This window comes from Neovison vison, chromosome 3, assembly GCF_020171115.1.
Source record: "Neovison vison isolate M4711 chromosome 3, ASM_NN_V1, whole genome shotgun sequence".
Lineage (NCBI taxonomy): Eukaryota > Metazoa > Chordata > Mammalia > Carnivora > Mustelidae > Neogale > Neogale vison.
This window is the reverse complement of record NC_058093.1, coordinates 55,477,547-55,497,198: the sequence shown is the minus strand read 5'-3', so window position 1 is coordinate 55,497,198 and position 19,652 is coordinate 55,477,547. Positions and strand designations below refer to the sequence as shown.

At 43.3% G+C, this 19,652-nt stretch overlaps 1 protein-coding gene across 2 annotated transcripts in view; it reads left to right on the top strand.

Annotated features, from left to right (window-relative positions):
- The window catches only part of ACVR1 (activin A receptor type 1), a 126,158-nt gene that overhangs the window by 64,950 nt on the left and 41,556 nt on the right, over positions 1–19,652 (top strand). For both annotated transcript variants that reach the window (XM_044242103.1, XM_044242102.1), the window contains exon 3: positions 4,160–4,233. In XM_044242103.1, coding sequence (XP_044098038.1) covers positions 4,167–4,233 — 67 coding nt within the window. In that variant the 5' untranslated portion in view covers positions 4,160–4,166. The remainder of the gene's footprint in view (positions 1–4,159; positions 4,234–19,652) is intronic.

The following is a 19,652-nucleotide window of genomic DNA, read 5'->3' as shown; positions in this document are numbered from 1 at the left end:
TTAATTCTGCTTGCATGATAATCTGTGAAAATGTCTTTCAGGGCATGGGCTTTTATTGGCTTTGTGACAGGAAAAAATGTCAGTGGTGATTGTCTTTTCGTTTTTAGGGTTTTTTTTTTTTTTTCCCCTCAATAGTGAAAGGATTCTTCATTTTAAAGCTTGAAGCTTCTTAACTGCTGACTTTTATTAGTACCTGATCTGAATTGTAGAGATTAAAGTTACAGAGATGATAAATATTTTAATGCTACAGTTTCTTTGCAGGTGTGTATATTTTGTGTGTTGGCATGGGAGTAATTGCTAATTTATTTAGAATTTAAACTTAAATTGAGCTGATTAATTCAGGGAAATCTGAACTTAACAATATTAAATGTGCATCTACTGGGTAGTGATTAATCGAATAGACTATAGAATTGGCTAGCATGGAATCTATAGTCTACTGAGGAGACATATGTTCAAAAGCACAATAAGTATGAGTAATTAATTATTAATTATGATATGGTCCAGGATAGTAAGGACCACAGTGTTTATGTATCATTATTATTTTAAATTCCATTTTTTTAAAGGTTTTATTTATTTATTTGAGAGAGGGAATAAGAGAGCATGAGCAGGGAAGGGGTAAAGGGAGAGAGAGAAGCTGACTCTCCGCTGAGCAAGGAGCCTGCTGTGGGGCTTGATCCTAGCACCTTGAGATCATGACCTGAGCAGAAGGCAGACACTTACTGATGGAGCCACCCACGTGCCCCAGTATTTTTATTTTTAAGATTTATTTATATATTTGAGAGAGAGAGAGAGAGAGAGATCGGGGGAGGGACAGAGGCAAAGGGAGAGAGAGACTCTCTAGCAGACTCTGTGCCAAGCTCAGAGCCCGTTGCAACGGGCTTGATCCCACAACCCACGAGATCATGACCCGGGCTGTAATCACGAGTTGGCTCTTCAGCCAACCAGCCAGTCAGGTGCCCCTCAAATATTTTTTAATTTTGAGTTTGGGGACCCTGAGTTCTATCAGATGGAAGTGAATGTTAACTGCTTTCCCTACCACCCCACCTCCCCGCCCCCAATAAGGTGATTGACAAAGAACCACTAGGAATAGAGATACCAGCCTCACCATTTTCTTATTCCTTCTAGTGCTTTCATTAATAATATATTCGATCTGTAATTTCTTTAATGGTTTTAGAACACTTGCAATTTGGGAAGGGCTTGTTTTCATAACATTCTTAAATCGACCCTCAAAATTATGGTACATGGCTATACTCTAAGCAAACCATGCCTACCTTTTTAGTAACTTCTACTCTTTCTGGAAGAATTCTTGAACTAGACTGTCATTGGAACTGAGACACACCAAATGAAGGCTCAAGTTACTTATCTCTCTACTATATATATATTTTTTTTATTTATTTGACAGAGAGAGAGGTCACAAGTAGGCAGAGAGGCAGGCAGAGAGAGAGGAGGAAGCAGGTTCCCCGCTGAGCAGAGAGCCCGATGCAGGACTTGATCCCAGGACCCTGAGATCATGACCTGAGCCGGAGGCAGCAGCTTAACCCACTGAGCCACCCAGGCGCCCATCTCTCTACTATATTAAAACATTTTTTGTAAGATGCAAATTTCAGTACATACAGTCACTGACATAGTGGTTCGACTTAATGATTTTTTGACTTTATCATGGTGTGAAAGTGGTAAAAACTGTACTTCAGATTTGGATCTTTGGATCTTTGGATCCTTTCCTAGGTTAGCAATATGTGGTATGGTCCTCTCTTATGACACTGTGGGCAGTGGCAGCGAGCTGCAGCTCCCAGTCAGCCATGGTCACGAGGGTGAACAGCTGATGTACTGACTACCATGCTGTCCCCAGATAGCCATTCTGTGTTTCACTCTCAGTACAGTATTCAATTAACATGGGATCTTCAACACTTTATGATGAAATAGTCTTTGGGTTAAATGATTTTGCCCAGCTGTAGGCTAATGTAAATGTTCTGAGCACATTTAAGGTAGGCAAGGCTGGGCTATGGTGTTTGGTAGGTTAGGTGTATTAAATGCATTTTCAACGTATGATATTTTCAACTTATGATGGGTTTATCAGGATGTGACCCCCATCACAAGTAGAGGAAGTTTTGTGTTTTCATCCTGTAAGTCAGTGAATTTTCTTGCATGACGCTAGGGTGCCTGTACCTCTTTTCAAGGTAGGTGGGCTAGTGCTCAAGACAAGTAATGGACAAGTAATTGATGTCAAGTGGCAGCAGAGCAGTGCTGCAGGCTTGAAATCACCGCTGATGGGGAGTTGTTTCACCAAGTGTTTGCCTCTTCAGGGAGGTCATGAATGACAGGAGGAGGGGAGTCGGTGGGAGAAGGGTGGAAGAAGAGGCTTAGGGCATGTGAGGCAGAGGGAACCAGCAGTGTGCTTATGTTCAGAGTCATGGAGACAAGATGGTGATGGAGGAGTCAGTGTCTGGCTCTGATGTCCTGGCACGCCACAGATCAGGGGCTTGCCGTCGAAAGATCTGCATGAACATGGACGTAGTCCTATAATAACAGCTGTAAAAGGGGTCACTCGAGTTCCATAGACTTTAAAAAATATAAAAGGAAAATACACAAAACTGTCCTTTACCTCTCTTCTTCATGTTGCTGTTAGAAAAGGGATAGACCAAAATTTAACTGTGGCTAAATTGAAATGAGGGTGGTAAGATAAGACGGGGGTGTGGAGAATGAACAGTCTGACCACCAACCAAAAAATTTGATTTTACGATCAATCAGAAGGTGTTCACTCCAGGGGAGCTGGGGTGGCTCAGTCGGTTAAGTTTCTGACACGATTTCAGCTCAGGTCGTGATCTCAGGGTCACGATATCAAGCCCTTTGTTGTGCTCAGCGCTGGCGCTGGGTGCAGGGCCTGCTTCAGATCCTCTCTTTCTCCCTTTCCGTCTGCCCCTTCCAGTGCTCTCAAAACAGATGTGCACTCCCAGCAAATTAGATAGCAACTGGCTTTTGGTCTTTACTTTGAGTTACAGGTGTAAGATAGCATGCTCACCTGTGCATTAAAGAACTTTACCAGTTTTCTTTTTTACCATCCAGAAAATCACAACTAATCAAAGTTTTAATGTGTAAAAATTATTTCTTGTACTAAAGAATTAGTGTAACCGAACTCATCATATTCCTAATTTTTTTTTTAAGATTTTAAAATTTATTTATTTGACAGAGAGAGAGAGAGACCACAAGTAGGCAGAGAGACAGGCAGAGAGAGGGGGGGAAGCAAGCTTCCCGCTGAGCAGAGAGCCCGACGTGGGGCTAGATCCCAGGACCCTGAGACCATGACCTGAGCCAAAGGCAGAGTCTTAACCCACTGAGCCCCCAGGCACCCCTTCCTAAAATTTTTATAGGAATTATTTAAATGGATAAGTTCTTTGTTGTAGTCCTTTGGCTTAGAAAAACTGAGCTTTTGTTAATGTAGTTTCACAGAAATATCAACCTGAAATTTATATCAGGTACCTTACTTTCATTTGTATAGTTTGATATGTTATAAACTTAGAAGATTTCTTCCTGTCTTGGTTGTATGTATTCTTTATTAAAGTTGGGTTTGTGTAAGAATGCATTGCTTTGCGATAGATGAGGGATAAGTTGTAGGTATTTTGGTTTTGGTTTTGGTGGTTGTTGTTATTGTTGGTCCCCTTTTGGGCTGTGTGGTGGTCCTCCACTTCTGATTCTTTTAAAGGAGGAGTAAGGTTCAAACACAGTAATTTGACTTGAATTATGCAGTCACTTAATCTTTAACATCATGTTATAACAGTTTATTCATGCTTCTCAGAGTTTTTAAATTTAGTGCCATTTTTGCATTTCATAGGCTAAGATAAAATTCAAACTTAAAATTCTTTGAGAATGGTTAGCCTTATAGCTGAGAATTTTTCCTGTCCCTACTGAGTTCTCTGTAAGAGGGTAGTTACCTTAGAGTGGCCACCAGTAGGAGGTAAATCTGATGAACTCCTTAAGATGATTTGCTTAGATCTACGTAAAGGGTATATGTTTAAATTTAGCAAGAAATAAGGCGACATATGTGAGGGGGATTTGTAAGAAAGGCCTTGAATGGCAGTTTGAAGATAGTATGCTTAATTTAATTTGTCATCCTACAGTTAAATTTTTTGTTTTACTTTTATCTCTTATTTTTCCTCCACAGTTGTACAATGGTGGATGGAGTGATGATCCTTCCTGTGCTAATGATGATTGCTTTCCCTTCCCCGAGTATGGAAGGTAAGTGGCTCATAGCTGTTTGGAAGAGGGTAAGTTTCTGGGTATCATTTGGCTCTCTGTAAACTAGTTTGTTCTTACTCCTATCATACTTAGTACTCTTCCATTCTCCCCCTTTGTTTTTTAAAGTAGTGTTTCCCGTTCACGCCAAAATTGAGAGGAAGGTATAGAGAGTTCTCATGCCCCTTGCCCCCACACATACAGAGACTTCCTGATTACCAACATCCCCACGGAAGCGATGCATTTGTTAAGATTGTTGGACCTACACTGATACATCATTATCATCCAAGTCCATAGTTTGCTTAAGGGTTCACTCTTTATCTTACGCATTCTGTTGGTTTTGACAGATGTATAATGACATGTATCTACCCTTATAGTATCATACAGAGTACCTCTTGTCCTAAAAATCCTCTGTACTCCACCTGTTCCTCCCTTCCCTCCATCTTCCTTACCTCTAGCAACCACTGATCTTTCTATTGCCTCCATAGTTTTGTGTTTCCTAAAAAGACATGTAGTTGGAATTATGCAGTATGGAGTCTTTTTGGATTGACTTTAATAGGCACTTAAGGTTTCTCCGTGTCTTTTCGTGGGTTAATGGCTCATTTCTTTTAGCACTGAATGATACTTCATTGTCTGGATGGACCACAATTTATGCATTGACCTACTGACGGGACATACTGGATGCTTCCAGGTTTTGGTAGTTATGAATAAAAATGCTATAAACATCCATGCGCAGGTTGTGTGTGGATGTAAGTTTTCAGCTCCTTTGGGTAAACACGAAGACTTGTGATTACTGGATTTTATGGTGGAATATGTTTAGTTTTGAAAGAAGCCTCTCAGTTGTCTTCCAAAGTGGCTGTACCATTTGCATTCCTGCCAACAGTGAATGAGAACTCCTGTTGCTCTACGTCCTCACCAGTGTGTGCTGTTGTCGGTGTTCTGGGTGTTGGCCCCTCTGATAGGTGTGTGGTGGTGTCTCCTTGTTGTTTTATTTTGCATTCTCCTGATGACATCTGATGGGGGGACATCTTTCCATAGGCTTATTTGCCAGCTGTGTGTCTTCTTTGGTGAGGTGCCTGTGAAGATCTTTGGCCCATTTTTTTTAATCAGGTCGTTGTGTTTGCTTATTTTTGAGTTTTAAGAGTTCTTTGTATACTTTGAATAATAGTCCTTTGTCACATGAGACTTTTGCACATACGTTCTATCATTCTGTGACTTGCCTTTGCAAGTCATTCTGTGACTTGCACATACGTTCTATCATTCTATGACTTGCTTCCATTGTCCTTAAAAGAGCAGAAGTTTTTAATTTTAATGAAGTCCAGCTTATTAATTATTTCTCTCACAGATTGTACATCTGAAAAGTTGCTTACTGCTGTACCCAAGGTCATCTGGGTTTTCTTCTATGCTCTCTAATAATATTATATGACATAATATTACATAATGGGCTTTACATTAAGTTTCTATTGGACAGTGCTCTTGTGACCAACTTGGGTATCTACAGTCTGTAGATTCTGCTCTAAGCAGTATGTTAAAAACATTTCAGTAATGCTTCAGTCTTTTAGTGCCAGGAAGATATAAAGTAAGGATTCTGTGCGGTAAGTTTAAAAGAATTAGAGGTGTTTAAACCAGAGGAGAGGTTGAGTCCTAAGTTCTAGGAATTAATAAGAATTGAGTTGGAAAAATGTAATGGATTACTATCTGTTACCTAGGGGTTATGTTCCTCCCCAAAGGAGTATTTGACAGTGTCTGAAGACACAACAGGCAAGTTTCTAGGGTTTTTCCTCCACTGTATAATTGCTAAATACTATGATAACTAGGAAAAAAAAACTACAGAATGTGGTAGAATAAAGTCCCTCCGAATTCCATTCCCTTCCATAGGTATAGTATCAGTTCTCCATGGTGTTAGGCAGTTCCTTTTGGTTTCATTTGACGTCATGGATGGAACTGTGGTTATGGGCATGATTGAAAAGAAAGAGAGTGGAAGGCAAATTGAGGTGGCAATGTGTGAATAGAGATGGAGAAGTTAAAAAAGAATGGAGAAGAGAGAAGGGGAAGAGAGGGCATTTATGAATCAATATCAGCAACTGGATCATTGGTTGTTTTTTCCTGCTTTTAGCTCTTCAGCTGCCCAAAGAATCCAGCAAATGACCCTCTCATGTCACAGTAAAGATACATAATGAAACAAGTCCGTCTGGCTGAAGTGGAAATGGATGGCCACTAAAGTTTAGCTATTTAATATACCACCACCACAAGGATGTTTACAAGGAAGAAAAAGGACACATCATCCTTTAGTTGCAGTAGCTTGTTTTCTCTTCAGCCGGCAATATCCAGCCAGTGCTACAGCCCAAAGTGCTCTAATCATAATGACAGTTGCCCCAGTCCCGTCTTCCCTCCATGATTCAACTCCTTGTTAACTGTCAATAGCATATTCTTTGAAAGGACTCTTTGTTTTTGGATATTTACTAGGAATTGAAAAAACACACTGAGAACCCTGATTGTAATTCACTCTAATATATTCAACATTAGTCATAAAGCAATGTTAAGTACAAAATAGTGAACCAAAAGAGGTAAATAATGGGGCGGTTAACTAAAATCTTGACACTAGCCCCATACATTGTCCAGTGCAGACCTTTAGACCAAGTTTAAAAAGAAATAGACCCATGTTTGATGTTTACAAACACCTTATTGATTGTGCTTCAGTGAAGCTAGATGGCATTACTGGGGCATAATAAGAAAACTACAGAGATTTTGTTCCAGTATATTTTGTTGGGTAACATACTCTTTTTCATTGAGGCGGGGGGAAAAACCCAAGCAGAAATTCTTCCCCTTTGTCTCCCAAATTATTTCCAAGTGTCGTCTTAAATATTAGTTAGAAATAGTGTTAGCACTTCATATACTAGGTCCCAAACATTGATTTTGATAGGGTTTGGTTAGTATGAGTGTGGTTTAGAACATTTCTCAAGTTGTATGAAATTCTAAATCCTCCAGGGTAAAAAAGAAAACATTGCTTACTATAACTACCTCTTTGATGATTTTAGGTAATATTTATTGAGTGGCTAATATGTGCCAAATGTTGACCTGCTTTATATGTATCATTTCCCATAATCCTCATGATTACCCTCATGAGATAGGTTTTGGGGGGATGTGCCTTTGCATTGTTGAAACCTCTTGCTTAAAGTTACATAGCCAACAAAAGGTAGAATGTACTTTGAGGAATGGTGTTCAAGAGTTTCAGTCATTATCCATCTTCTTCAGATTTTGGCTTTTTTGTTGTTGTTGTTGTTTTGTCCCTTAAATTAGCTACATCACATTCACATTATATCTGGTGCATGCTAGAATCCAGCTCAGTCCAGTCTGTTTGAGAGTGGAGATGAGAGCTAGTAAGAGCAAATGATCAGGCTCCTTCACCTGGGTTTGTGTTTTTTCTTTCTCATCTCTCATTCCAATATTCATTTTTCATGTTCATTATATATACAACTCTAGCTGCAGGAAGAGTTTTATTTGCTCTTACTGAGAAGAGCACTTGAGTCCTAATTATCCGTATATCCTTCCTTTCCTTTCCCATTAATAAAACTAATCATGCTCTAATACTGCTCTTATGCTACTGGGGATAAGTCCATTTTTGTTGCAGAACCTCCGTGTTTGGCTTTCCTTTTGTCCCCGAGAGCATTTGCAGGTGACGTCCATGACACAAATACTTAAAATGGAATATTGCTTCAGAAATATTTCTAAGCTAAGATGACCCACATTTTATCAGATTTGCGAGCCATAGTTAGATTTTATTATAGCAACAAGGGCTGGACTTTTGCAGAGTTTTGTTGCAAGAGATTTTGGCCTGTCCTAGAGAAGATTGCTGAGTTCTAAATTATTTTGTGGGCTGACTTGATTTTACTGTTTCCAAAGCCATCACCACTCAGACTTTCCAGCCCAATTACCCAATGAGGGAAGGAAGGGGATAATGTCAATAGACTTTTTGTTAGGGTCCACAAAGGTGCCCCTCTTTGCCACTGTGGGAGAAGAATAGAATAGGCCTTTCTTTGAATTTCTCATTATTGAAGATTGAGGAAGTTCTTGAAGGGGAGAATGAATGTACGAGAAATGTTTCTATTAAATTTGCTGCTCTCATTTCTCATTACTATAATTTATTATATTTGTTGAGAATAAAATCTTTTTCACAGATACATCATCAAAAGAGAGACATTTTGGGGAGAGGGAGGGGATACAGTGAGCTATTTGCCACTCATTCCTAGGACCTAAATTGTAAATATCTGATTGAGCTACACACTATTAAGATACTGCTTCTTTGTTGTTGGATTTTCTCATCTAACGAATGATGATGTATTAGTGGATGAAAGGTGAACTATGACAAAGCTTCTTTTGAGCTTTTTACTTCTTGGGAAATGTATGTTTCGGCTGTGGGCAGTTAAACTAAAGTCACATCCAATTTTTTTTCCAGTGGACATTTAAAAACATTCACATTCAGGGCAATTATGAGTGGAGGGTAATAGCAGTAGGGTGCGGAGGAGACTAAAAATTCAGTCTAAGTCAAATATTGAATAGATGTGAAAACAAATCTAAGACCCAAGCTTGTTAAATGATTTCCTTATGGTCAACAGTGAGAGGGTAGTGCTGTGGCTTCTAGGCTTCTCTTTTATGCAGACAGGTCTCAAGAATGAGAAGATAAATGCCATCACCTCTTTGTGGAAAAGCTAGTGAAGCCAATTTGTAGGTGTGCTGTACATATGACTTTTGCTCTTGGAAAGAAATAAAGACGGAGAAAAACAAGACACAATAAAGAATTACTTTGTAACTCCCCAAACATTATTAACCAGCCTCAGAACTTCCTTCTGCAGCCCAGCATGACCTCAGGCAAGCTTCCACAGATAATGATTATACAGGATAGTCATAATTACTCAGAACTCATGTCAATTCCAAGATCCTGTAAGGCCCAGGGCGGAGTGACTTTCAAACTTCACTGTGACTCACAGTAAGAAACATTTTACAGTTGGACCCAATGCATCTACATTTAGAAACATTTTAGGTTAGGACCCACATGCATCTGAAACAAAAAAATTCATGAAAAAAACAGCAGTTACTCTTACTCTGTTTAATGTACTTTCATTTCTTCTTTCTCTTTTTTTCTTTTTTTTCCATTCTCTTCGGCTCTGTTTTATTTGAAAAGAAAGAAAGAGACCTTAACCTGAACCACTCAATCGATTTCCCTATCCAGGAATGGGTCTTGACCCAAGGTTTAAAAAAGGTGACTCCAGTGTGCTTCCAAGAACTCACTGCCCGGAAATCCCTGCTGCCCTCAGGTGAACGTTCTGACAAGTGCTGTGTGTGTTCTGTAGCAGAGCGGGTCCGGGGCCTTGTATTTTTTCACAAGTCCACGAAGCCTGACCATCCTCACTCTCCCAGCCAGTGGTTTGACAGGAAGAGGGAAGTTTACATTTGTGTCTCTTCAGCCTCGGTCCCAGCACCGGGACAGCTGCTGCCTGCTCCTAATCAGCTGAATCTGAGCTCTGCAGACCGGGTGTTTTCCTAGATCCACGGGGAAGTGTGGCATCTAATTCCTTGTTATGGGTTAGAGCAGAGCCGGCACATTCTGAGGATATGACACTGGAGGATGTGGGAAGGAGAGAAGGAATAGGAGGAAGAAGGAAATCTCTCTTGGGAAGGAGGTAGTGAAAATCACCTGAGATAGAACAAAACAGACGAAATCCCCACCCCTGCCTGTAACTGAATGGTGATTTGGAATGGGAGTGGCCTCTTTTTTTGTTTTGTTTATTTTGCTACGTTTATTTCCTCTTCTCAATGCCGGTACCCACACCAAGCCAGTTTGGATGGATCCATTCAGGAAAGTTGTAAAGAATAATGGAGCGTGGGGGGGGGTGCGGCGCAAAGGTACCCACAGTCCCATGGGGAGTCAGACTTCTGTGCTGTATGTGTCATCCTGCCCATTGCCAGGTGGAGTCACATGGTCATGACTTTTCTTTAGCACCGTGTCCTACTTTGTAGGCTTCACCGTGCCCGTTTTGCAGAGTGTCGGGGAGAGTTTTGGTAGGTAAATGATGTTGCTAGTTGAAGAGTGTCTTCTGAATGGAACCTCTGGGCCATGCATCGGAATCTGGCTTTTCTCAGGAGAGAGACAAAGGCAAACGCTGCCATGAGCCGTCTTCGTCCTCTTTCCCAAGTGTCCTTGCGCAGGTGTTACCTCATCTGTCAGGGGCCATTCCTGCAGCTGCACCAAGGAGACAGCAATAGGATGGTTGTGAGTTTGTGGGGAAAATCGCAAAGCGAGGCCTGGAGTGGAGGAGGCCTGTCTGGACTTGGCGGTGTTCATTTTATCCCCAGTGTGTACCACAAACAGCACCTGGCATGTAGTTGGTGCTCAATGAATATTTGACAAATGAATGAATAAATCAAGTTGGCTATAATAATGGTTATTATAATATAAAAAAGATACTATAAGAGGGACTGGTCTGGGCTGGGGAGATCTTAAGAGCATGTCTTTCAAAGAATTTATTCTGAGTTTGGGAAAAGAGAATCAGTTACAGCACAATCGTACAATCTTTGATAAGTCAGCGTGAGTACACCGGTAGGCACAGATGATGTCAGCGTAAGCAGAAGTGGTTGCTGCTGGCAAGGAGTCGCAGTCTAGTTGCGGAAGGCAAAGGTTACAGCCCAGCACCGGGGATAGCCACAGGAAGGGCCTCTGTATCTCACAGGGCTGGGGTTGGAGACAGCAGTCCTGGGAGCCAAACTTTGGTGGGCTCCACAGGCCCTAGAGCAGTAAAGGGAGGATGGAGAAGGACTTCTTGCCCGGGAGGGGCCTCACCCCGAGAACTGCAGTGGGGAGGAATGGACGGCCAGTCCAAAATGGCCAGGGCAGTCCTGAGATGGGATCCGGCTTGGGAGCACAGATCCTGCTGGCCTGGCAGGGCGTGGGGTCATGAGCGGGTTGTCTCCTATCCGGAGGACAGTGAGGGCTGTTGAAAGATTATGGGGGGGGGGGGAGGGTGTGCACAGGGTATGGTGGCGTGAGAGGTAAATGGTTGAGGAAAACCAGTCCTGCGGTGATGCTGTCGGGGGCAGGCCCGCATGCTGTATTTTGGGAGGTATCCCAACTATAACAACGTCATGGTGGCGAGCGAAACAAAAACAGAACCTTAGTTCAAAGAGGAGAACTTTGTTATTCTTATTTGCAAATAACAGTCGCAGGAGCGACACACAATAAGCTAATAATAATGCCCTCACTACTTTTATTGTGAAAACAGAAGCCTGAGCGGCTGACTTTTCTAGCCACTTTTGCAGGACATTTAAATCCCTCTCGCCGGCCCTTTGTTCCTGTGTTGCCATGGAGTGTCAATAACCCGGCTCAGAATAACCCAGGCAGTGACATGCGAGGTGCAGCCTGCTCTCTGGCATGCCGGCTGGCCAGGTTATACTGTTGTCATTGCTCCCGTCTTGGGAGGAGCATGGGGCAGCTGGTGGCCCTGGCAGCCGTGAAAGGTGTAGGTCTCTTGGCTGCCTGGAGTTTGAAATGCAACCCAGACTTGCCTGCCTACTGAGCATGTGCGGCTCCCGATGGAGCTGATAGCCACTGAAAATAGCCCACTGAGCACCTGTCCCTTGTACACCAGGCCCTGGCCGACTGCCATCGAGGACAGTGGGGACTCAGCTTGCTGCATAGGTGAGGGGCTGCTGGATTTTATTGGTTCTTGGGAAGATCTTGGGAGCCTTTGGGCCTGGCTTAAATAGACAATCAAAAGACAGCAGCCTCTTCAGAGCAGGTCCCTTTGGCACTTGTGGAGTTAGCAGGTGGTCACAGTGGCTGCGTACACAACAGTATGTGCTGAAGACTCCATACAGTTCTTTCTGCTCGGCCGGATGGTGGTCCAGTAGACTGAGGGTATACGCTTTCTCTTGGAAGTAGCAGCTTCCCTGAAAAACTCCTGGAAGGTAGCCATCCATGGTTTCTACTGCCTCAGTTTAGGACAGGGAGGCATTGGTTTAAACTATTTTGTTTGATTTTTTTTTTTTTAACCTGTTCTTGAATCCCCCATGATTGTCAGTAGATCACTTCTATGGGGGGTCCCATTGCCAGCTTCTTCTTTCTCAGCAGTCCAGATATGGGCATAGAATAGAATCCCAGCAGGTGAGGGGACTGTCTGTTCCCCTTTGGGGCTCTTTCCACTGCCTTCTGGGTTTTCATCTCTTCAGCAACTTGCCATTGTTGGGCACAGTTAGCATGCCAATGTGGATGGAAGTGGGCTCTGGAAGGAAATGCTTCCTGAAATGACTGGTGGTATTAAAGCTACTATTTAAAAGTGACCCTTCGTAGATACTTGGGTTATCTTTAGGCTGTCAGGGCTCTGCAGCTGCAGGACCCAGTGGGAGTCTGTGGAAACTCTGGCCTGTTGCTTTTGCCTTCGTTGGTGTTTAGATATTCTCGTTCCCCAGCCAGTGGCCTCGTGACACATCTCAGATTTAGCTGCCTTTCTTCTGCCAAGGTCCAAGATGATTGTGGAAGCTGGGAAGGGTGTGCTGTGCCACAGAGACTGGGGTGGGGTGGGAGAGGGAACGAATGTTTGAAAAGCCAGTTCTGGTTCACAGCACTCTCAAAAAATGCTTTTGGTTTCTACCTTGAGTGTAGGCACCCGGAGCCTTTCTGTGGGCTCAGAGGTTAAAAGAGAATAAGCTCAAAATGACCCAGACTCAACTGTGTCATGGTGACTGTAAGACCCTTAAGTCTATGACTAATAAGCCAATCTTCTTAAGTGTTGAATTTGGGAATTAGTGAATTCTTGTGGACCGTATTAATTAGACTGATAGGGGAAAGAAGATTTACAGAGCAAAGGTCCAGTTAAAGGCTGGAATACAGATGCTCAAGGCATGTATTCATGGTATCAAAGGCATGGGATTCTTCTCACAATTAACCTTGCCTGGTGTTCTGGGCCTGGTAGGGCCTTAGGACATGAACTGGGAAATTAGGGGATAGGGAAGTAGCAGTATCTGAGGCTTGATCATTGCCCTAGTTTTTTACTCTTAGATATCTTAATCTCGTGGGCTTCATCCAGGCTGGGAGCAAATAGTCTAGAAAGCACCTTGTTCCCTCTGTGCTTTTTTTCTGGAGTGGGGTAGAGTAGGGAGCTAGAGAGCAGGAATTTAACTAATTCTGGACATTAAAAAAAAATTTTTTTTTTAATGCCAAAGATGCCAAATGCCTAGAGGCTGACATTCTAAGACTGTTGTCCAACAAATTGTAGCCCTGCCTGTCTTCTGAAGGATTTATCTCTATGGTTGGAAAGCTTTCAGAAAGGCTATGGGGTGTGGTGGTGTTTTGCTGCTGGTAAATAGAGCCAAGATGGGCAACCTTGAAGGCCCCATTACTGGTAGGGTATAGAAGGGCAGATAGAGGGGGGAGCCTTGCTCTGAAACCACCCTGTAGTTCTTTCTCCACGGTCCTATCCCATGTAGAACCCCTGGTTGGAGTTTCCTAACACCAGAATTTTCCATACAGAGCCTGGCTAAGAAACCCTCACGGGAGCAAGCCATGCACTGCCTTGTTAGCCTCTGGAGCGTTGAGAGACAACCCACAGGAGTTAGGCACACCTCTTCCCACACTGTGAACAGAGCTTCTAGCCTCAACACTGGATGGGCGGGACAGCATCGCCGGTTCTCTTCAGACCTAAACCAGGAATGGCTTCCCTGAAATGTTTGTTATCATTCACCAGGTCCTTTTCTCTTCACCCTCAAGCTGTGGTCCTCTCTCTTACTCTTTCTGTTACGTAGAGCTTCCCTCAGACCGGGGCATTGTCAATATATATGGTGGGGATATTTTCTGGTCATTAAAGGAATTCCTTAGTAGGTAGTTTCCATTAGGCCTTGTAATCATTTATTTCTCTGAAGCGGAGAGTCAAGGAGTTTGAAGACACGATGCAAAAGGGGTCATATTTTCCCCTGTTAAAGAGTTGTTTCATCAACATGGTGCACGTCGGAAAGCTGTGTCTTTGTTACATTCTGGGAATCATAAAAAGGACGGAAAATACAGACCAATATTGTCTTAGGTCAGTACCCCATGATGTTCTTTAACTTGTTAGTCACTTAAACACAGACCAAGTTTTTGGCTTTGAAATCGAAAGTGTGGCTGCTGCAATAAGGCTTATTTTATAGGGATTATTTCAGAGACAAGGAGTCAGCCCAGACACAAAATAAACAGATGGCACACCCCCCCCCCAACTCTCGGCTTCAGCGGTTCAAATGCAGGATGACTTGGGAATCCTTATCACCTTCAGCAGAGCAAGAAGGGGAAAATGATGTAATTCACTCTTCCCTACTCCCTGCTGAAAACGCCATTACTTTCACCGAGAGGAGAAAAATGGCAGCAAATACCAGGGGGCATCTTCCTCACTGCCGAGCAGGCAAGTCCTGCGTGACGCCCTTCATGTGGCTGGAGTCAGGGCGCTTAGGATACGTCGATTGTTCTGGTCACCTTCACGTCGTAGTAGCCCAAAGTCCTCACATCAGCCCTCCAGGGAAGGATCATCATTAAGAGCCCTGCTGTTCTATTAATGTACTAAATAATTCCTTGTTTTAGGGACACTTGTGTTTTACCTCCTTCTCTGAACGGACAGACAGGCAAACAGAACACCTACCGGACCGCACCACAAGTATTCATTTTCTACATTTGTAAGCCGGAGTAGGTGAACAGATGTGATGCGCCGGCGAGCTCCTCTGAGAAGTGGTTTGCACAGACATGCTGGCTCAGTGACTAAGACTTGCCTCAAGATCTCTGCTGACATTTAAAGACTTTATAGGCTCAGTCTGCTCTGAAAACCAGCATCATGTCTCTTCCCCCCTCTAAATCCTGTCTGTGAGGAGAAAATTCATTGTGAAGCAAATACTCATCAGGCGTGTACTCCTTTCAATTACTGAGGCAGGTGGGGGTATAAAACAGTGAGCAGAGTAGGCTCAGTTCCTACCCTCACGGGGTTTCTAGTCTAGAGGAAAGACTTGCACCTTTCGAGCCAAACAGACACATGCATGGGCGTGTATGTGGGTGGTTCCTACTCTAAATCCGAGGGTATGCACAAGGGTTTCCCCAGAGGGAAGGCAGATGCTAACTAGGAAAATGGGGTGTTGTCAGGGAGGGAGTGAAGTCTTACCTGTGGGGGGAATTCCATATCTAAAGGACCTGAAGTTCTCGAGCAAGAGAGGCCTTCCAGAAATGGAGAGGAGCCTAAAGAGGTGGTGATAAGCTCTACCAGGGCTTATGGCCCCACGAACCACCCCGTCTCTATTTCAACAACCATGGCAGGCAGAGAGGACTACATCTGAATGGGGATGCCCTTTGTTCAGTTCCAAAATGCTGGAGCAAGGACACATTTGTAGCCATCGTCAGTTCAAAATCTTGGGAATCCTGAAATCATTTTTTGTTGTTACTCTAATTTGTAGGTGATCCTGTTTGATCTTTCTTAACTCCTGGAATATGTTTTCTTCTTGGCTTTACAACTTGGTCAAGTATTGGTTTCTCTGATCAGGGAAAAAAAAAAAAAAAGTGGTTTGGGTTCCGTAAGTGGGGGTTTTTTTATAATGCGAGCACTTAGGGTCATGATGCACTGTATTCCCGAGCATATAGCTCACCTTCTTGCCAGACCATCAGATGCCCTTCACGAGGCATTCCAGACTGACCTTTGTGTTTCTGTCTTAGGAGCAGGCTTCTGGCAGTGATACCTGGCATTGCCAAATCCGTCACTGAGCCTTTGTTTAATGCCAGAGATCTCAAATGCTTTCCGATTCTGGAGAAGTGCCAAGCTGCACTCTTGGATTAGGAGGCCGTGGAAGGACTCCCATATCTATAAGCTTAATATAAGCTGTCATTTCAAATGAATGAATCATTTATGCTGTTGGAAGGAATCCAGGATGTTTGGGGTTCCTTTTTTTAGCCTATAAAATTCTGAGCTGCGTGACTTTTATAAGAGTCTAATCACCACATTGTTATTTGTGCTACTTTGAGGTGTGTCTCTGAGAAATTCAGTCTGTTTCTTTTGCTGACCTCTGGGGTCATAGCTACAAGCTGGTCTACTTGTAGCCTTTTCTTATTTGTCTTTTATGTCAGACTTGAGTGGGAAAAATGAGGTTTTGTGCATCATTTAGAATGATAATCAGTTTAAATGCTTTAAGTATTAGGGAGTGCATGACTGAGAACGCTGAGGATAAGCCCGTAGTGTTGTGCTTCGATTGGTCAAGTCCCACTTAAAACATAAACGCGAGGGGCGCCTGGGTGGCTCAGTTAGTCAAGTGTCTGTCTGCCTTTGGCTCAGGTCGTGATCCTGGGATCCTGGGATCGAGTCCCGCATCAGGCTCCCTGCTGAGCAAGGAGTCAGCTTTTCCCACTCGCCCTGCTTGTGTGCTGTCTCTGTCAAAAAAAATAAATAAAATCTTAAAAAAACAAATAAAATGTAAATGTGAATACTTTTACTCTGAGGTACAAGATTATGCCAAACTGTGAACAGTCTTAAAAAGTCCACAGTGCTCTTTGCTCAGCCTCTTCCTGTGATAGTCTACGGTTAGGCTACAAGAGTAGCTGTGTCCAGAGGATGAACTGAGTGTCTCCCAGAGCAAGAAAGATTCTTTTTTTTTAAAGATTTATTTATTTATTTGACAGACAGAGATCACAAGTAGGCAGAGAGGCAGGCTGAGAGGGAGGAGGAAGCAGGCTCCCCGCTGAGCAGAGAGCCCGATGTGGGGCTCGATCCCAGGACCCTGGGACCATGACCCAAGCCAAAGGCAGAGGCCCTAACCCACTGAGTCACCCAGGTGCCCCAGAGCAAGAAAGACCTTTGAAAAGATTTGGGATTCTGAGCCTGGGCCCCTAGTTGTGGAGCTGGCCCCCAACCCTCCCATGACCGGCTGCGGCCCCCAGTCAGGGCTGGGCTGCACGTGTGTTCAGAGGGACCTGGTTCTGGTGATACAAAGGGCACACAGTGCCAGCCATAACACTGAGTAATGCTGGGAGGAGCCTTTTAGAACAAACAATGTGGGGGAACTTCGCAGACAGGGAATACCTCTGGCTTGACATTTAAATTACTGAATTATTTAAATGAATGTCAATTAGGTGGAGTAGACTGGCTGCCTTCTGCCAGGGCACTTCCTAGTTATTTGCACAGGCAAGTGTAAAATACTTCATATTAGATGTGGCGCTTCCTGTCTGTCCTGTTGAAAACCAGTCAGAGAAGGTCCATGCCTTGCTGTGCCTCGATGTGTACTGTACTCCTAATCACTTTCTGAGAGATTAGAGGCCCACAGACTATTACCTGTGGCCCTGCAAGGGATTTTGTGATCACTCTCGCATCCTAGGTGCCTCCCCCCACCCCCAAACCACTGCAAATGAAGTATCACAGGCCCACACATGTTACGGTTATTCCTAAATTTTGACGAGACTAAAACAGTGACTCATGGGCATTGTGGGGCCTGCTGTGTAATTAGAATTGTGGATATTAAGATATGAAAATGCTACTACCTTGCTTTTAACCTTCTTTGTTGAATCAGTAATCCTAGCTCAGGAATCTTTTTGGCATCTCTTCGACTAATCCACTCTGTTGGATGAAACTGCCAAAGTAGCATTTAACTAATGTGTGTGTGCGTGCAGGCATGTGGGCGGAACATGTGGTCATTCTTATAGACTTATGAATTCAGGGTCTTCATTTATCCTGGGTGGTATATAAAAAATAGATTCAGGAAGGGCTCTGCTAATTAGTTATATGGAAATATACACATTGAGAAGATTAAATGTTGGTGAGAGGCACAATTGGAAGTGAAGCTGGTGAAAGCTTTGTCCTTTTCCCATTAGCTCACCCCCGGACTGAGCTCATGGTTCTTTCTAGCAGAGATTAAGTTAATTATCACGTATCATTAACGACCATCTTTCTTCCCCTTTTTTCTCTTTCTGGATTGTGGAGGTGAGGCAATGAAAACTCTAGTTTTTGACACCCTAAGAAGAATGACCTATTTAAAGGCAGTTAACCCCAGGCCACTTGTGTACAGCTAGTGGAGGGATATAAAGATTCAAGGAGAGTGTGTAATCAATGAATGAATCCCTTTGACTTAGTTTATGATCCCTACAGGATAAGATCTGATTACAGTTGATAACCCGTGAATGCCTGTGTTCACTGCATAGTTGGGTTTAGTGAGTCGAATTCACTGAAGATTTACCTGAGGCTCCTCAATTCTGGCAAAATTCTTTAGGTTACAATCCAGACATCTGTCAGACCATCCCACATCCTGTCAAAAGATAGGGACCTTGGAAGGGCAGTCCACATCTTAGGTCTTTGGAGCTAGAATTCAGTTTGGGTTCTAATTTTAGTTATATTTTATTTTTTAAGTAGGTGCTGCCCCCAGCTTAGGTGGGCTTAGGGGCCTGAACTCTCTACCCTGAGATCAAGAGTCACATGGTCCACCAACTGAGCCAGCCGGGTATCCCAAGGGCTCTGGTTTTAAAAGCAAGAGTTCAGTCCGAGAGCTTGAGAGAGGAATTATTATTTTTATCTATTTTTTAAAAATTTGTCATTTTTTATTAAAACCACAAGATGTCATTAATTGTTTTGTACCTGACCATCCATTTCCATAGGATGGATGGTGAGTGAGGCCTCTGTTGTCTAGCATTACCTGTTCGTGGTTGCTCCTCCTGGATCCCAGGTGTAGCAAATTGAGTAACCCCTGCTCCTCAGTCCATTATGAACCCGTGAACAGCTACTCTCTTACATTATTTCCCTTTCACTCCTTTGTCCTAACGCGGAGTCCTCAGTCCCATCCCAGTGTCAACAGACACAACCTCTTCAGTGTTTGAATATTTAGGATTTTAAAATATGTGTTCGTGTTTCAAACGTTCACGAATGCATTATTACATGGTTTTAAAATACAGTATTTAAAATTCCCTGCTGTAGATCACAAACAAATCAGCATGACACCATTAACTCCGCCCGCCCCCCCCCCGCCCCCCCCCCCCCCCCCCCCCCGCCTTACCCTGCCTATCCATTTCCCTCCAAAGAATCATCACCTGTTGGGCAGCATAGTTGGCAACCCTCAGCCCAGCTCTGTGCCATTCAAGAGTGGCAAGCATGTCTAGACTCCCTAGAAATATTATCTTTCAACTTACTTTTGGCAAGTGTAAACTTTTTGCTGGATTATGTCAACAGATATATATGTTTTTCATCCTCATAGAAATAGATTGGTACTGGAATTTCTCTAGGCAGGGAAAATAAAGGCTATCTTTTGGCTCATTAAAATTTTTTCTCATTAAAAATGTCTGAGGCTCTTGATTCTCGGGGGTGAGACTGGTGACATACACACACTGTCAGCGGCTATTTTGGATTTCCTGCTTTCAGGCATGTCTTTGCTCTTGGATGAGCCCCTTGTGG